Here is a 3,025-nt window from a genome sequence, read left to right as displayed (position 1 = left end):
GGGGGTTTCATGTCCCCTCACCCACCACAGGCTGTCAGCAGGGAAACCATCAGTTTCTCCTTCCCTCCATTCCCTTGTCTATACCCAGGCGCTGCCTGCAGCAGGGAGGAAAAGCAGGCTCCTGCCTCCTGTTTTTCAATGTTATCCAAGCCCAACACAGCACTCACCAGCCAGGTCCCGTTTTGGGTCACTGACCGATCCTGCAAGCCTTCCCCACCAGACTGGCCAGCCCCAGGTTGCTCTGACCCCACAGTGGGGTTCCCGCTCCCATGGGACCTGTGCAGTGCCAAGGGCAGAGGGACAGCAGCTCACATGGCTCTGCCTGGGTCTAGCTGCTGCCAAGCCTGCCTACACCAATTAATCAGGGCTAATTGGCTTTTAGGTAAGTCTTTGCTGCAGGAGCTCTGCAAGAGAGAGTTTGAAGTGGGGCTGCAAGTGGCAAAACCTTTATTTAAACACTGCTACACCAGGACAGGCTCCCAGCCTCAGTACCCCTTCCTGCTCCCTTCAGCACAGATGGCAATAGGTTAAAATCTCACTGGATAACTTTCACTTCCCATTAAGTGCATCCAGTTTATTTACACCCGAATACAGGAAACAAACAACATTTGCCAGGGGTGACATGTGACAAGAGCTGGCTGCACCCAGCAGCAGCAGGACACAAACTCCTGGTGCCACAGAGCCTTGCCAAGCCAAAGGACCATAGCCCTGCCCTCCCCACCACCACGCTGCCGGGAGGAAGCATTCTTCCTGTGATGGGAGGATGCAAAGCTCTGAGAGGTCCAGGAAATGCATCCTCCAGGATAAAGGTTGTGCAATTCAAAGTAAGACCCTGTGAGGGATCAGCCACTGCTGCCAGCTCTGCTCAGTGCCAGCTTGGAGATTATTAAGGAAAAGGATGGAGTTGTCTTTCCCCCCTTTCAGTCACAACCAAGCTGCTTTTATTGTGGGCTTCCAGCCCTCAGCTAAGCAGATCCACGCAGCAGTTAAGCTCACCTGAATGGGTCTGCTCTGTAGCCAACTGCAGCTCAGCAGTGGCCAACGTAGAACTGCTCAAAAATATAGACATATATTCATACAATCTCCCCACACCAAGAAGATTCAGACATTTTCCAGCTCAGCTCTCCACTTAACAATAAATAATTGGCTCCAGAAACACAGCAGTGACCCAAGGCATGAAGAGGGGTGGAAGCAGAACCCGTAGCCCAGCCAGTGCAATAGCTTATTCCTTCCTAGGGGCTCTTTGTGCACTGCAGTGATGGAGCACAGTCCTATCCTCCCACACCAGTGACTAAGACAAGGTACGTGGCTGGGATGAACATGTGAGGGGCTGGAGAGGGCAAGCACAAAGCTGGGATGAGTTGTGTGGCTTGTCCACTGCCACACCACCCACAACAGCACCAAGCATTGCCTTTAGCAGAGCTTCACCCACCACAGCCCATCCCAGCCACAACAGCAGCTTCAGCATCACAGGATTGCAGCAGGCACACACTTCTCCAGGTACAAGCACTCCACCAGCCCAAGGGCCACTGCACGCTGCTGGAACCAGCACATCGAGGGTGAGGTGCAAAGGATGCCCTGAGAAGCCAGGGAGCCTTTTGGTTCTTCACAGCAATGAAGAAAGTGGCAGCACAAAAACCATCCCTTCACACTAGTGCCAGCCTCTGCCCAGGGCTGGGCTCACACAGGTGGAAAGGGATGCTCTAAGCAGGGGCACAGAAAGAGGCTCCAGGTTTCTTACTCTTCTCACAGTTGGCTCAGGAAACAAGTGCTTGGGGGAGAGGTGGCCCCAAGGCAGCATCAGTGTCCTGCTCATCTCCATCCATGCTGCCCCGGGGTCATTGAGCATCACGTGTAGTTGCCTGGGCCGCCCAGAGGGATCACAAAGACAGAGATGTCATCGCCAGAGCCCAGTTTGTCATTAGCCAGCCGCCAGCCCCGCTCCTTCAGCACCCCCCTGGAACGCACCACCAGCTCCTGGGCCACCATGGTGTACCTGGGGGCAGAGCACAGCACGGCTCAGCAGTGAGACCAGGCCGGTGTTAGGGTGCAGGACACACTCATCCCTCTGCCCACTCGCAGCTTACCTGCATGGGTCATTGGGCTCATAGCTCGTCAGCACCTCCATCACAACACCAGCCACCTCCTTGTCGTTGGTGACGTCCCAGAGCCCATCGGTGCCCAGGACCAGAACATCATCAGGACAGTGCTCGTACTGCGTGAGGTCGTAAACCCTGACCTGGCAAGCAGCAGGGCAAGACACAAGGGTGAGGGGCAGAGAAGATTCTCATCGCTCCAGCCATTGCAGGAACCCCTGGGCACACAGCAGCCGGGCTCACCTCCGGGAAGCAGGACAGGAAAGGCTTGATGTGGATGTTGGAGCTGAACACCTTGAGGTCATGGTCGCCCAGACCCCGCGTCACTCCAATCGTGGCCATCACCCGAGCCTAGAGAACAGTGAAATAGAAGGAAAGCTTCAAGCTGCTTCATCTCCGCCTCCATTCCCAGCTGAGAATTGGTGGCTTTGCTGTGGTGACAGCACTACGAGAAACAGGCCAGAAACAGGCCAGAAACCCCCAGATTCAGAAAGGGCAGTTGGGAAGTGACCCCCATGTAGCTCCTGCCACAGCACTTCACCTTTTTTCCTTCCCCATAGATAAGTGGAAACTTCAGGTCATCCTCTTCTATCTTTTTGTAAGCCCTGGTTAAAATAAGTCAGAGACAACATGTCAGCAGAAGGCTTCCAGCACCTCCCCTGCCTGCTCAGGACACAGCATCCCCAGCGACAAGGACCACTCAAGACCCAAGTACCCAGCGTGCCAGAGCCCTCCTTCCCATGGGAGTGATGCTGATCCAGGCAGAGCAGGACCCCAGCACTGCCCCTCAGCACAGAGCCCATGAGGTAGGTTAGGGGTTACCAGCCGTTCATGTCCTGGTCTCTGTACAGCATCTTCCTCCCCAGCTCCTTGGGTTGGATCCTGCGGGGGAACTCGAGGTGGGGTAACTCCTGCCCCAGCAGCTCGCG

At 55.4% G+C, this 3,025-nt stretch overlaps 1 protein-coding gene across 1 annotated transcript in view; it reads right to left on the bottom strand.

Moving 5' to 3' along the window:
- Positions 1–1,848: 1,848 nt before the first annotated feature.
- Positions 1,849–3,025, bottom strand: part of PPM1J (protein phosphatase, Mg2+/Mn2+ dependent, 1J) — a gene marked incomplete at its 5' end in the record, with an annotated part of 5,900 nt that continues 4,723 nt past the window's right edge. The window contains 5 exons of the mRNA XM_010024424.1: positions 1,849–1,996; positions 2,088–2,239; positions 2,340–2,447; positions 2,638–2,701; positions 2,919–3,019. Of these exons, the coding sequence (XP_010022726.1) occupies positions 1,849–1,996; positions 2,088–2,239; positions 2,340–2,447; positions 2,638–2,701; positions 2,919–3,019 (573 nt within the window). The remainder of the gene's footprint in view (positions 1,997–2,087; positions 2,240–2,339; positions 2,448–2,637; positions 2,702–2,918; positions 3,020–3,025) is intronic.

This window comes from Nestor notabilis, unplaced genomic scaffold, assembly GCF_000696875.1.
Source record: "Nestor notabilis isolate BGI_N333 unplaced genomic scaffold, ASM69687v1 scaffold25870, whole genome shotgun sequence".
Classification (NCBI taxonomy): Eukaryota; Metazoa; Chordata; class Aves; order Psittaciformes; family Psittacidae; genus Nestor; species Nestor notabilis.
The sequence above is the reverse complement of the archived record's forward strand: the minus strand, read 5'-3'. Positions and strand labels throughout refer to the sequence as shown.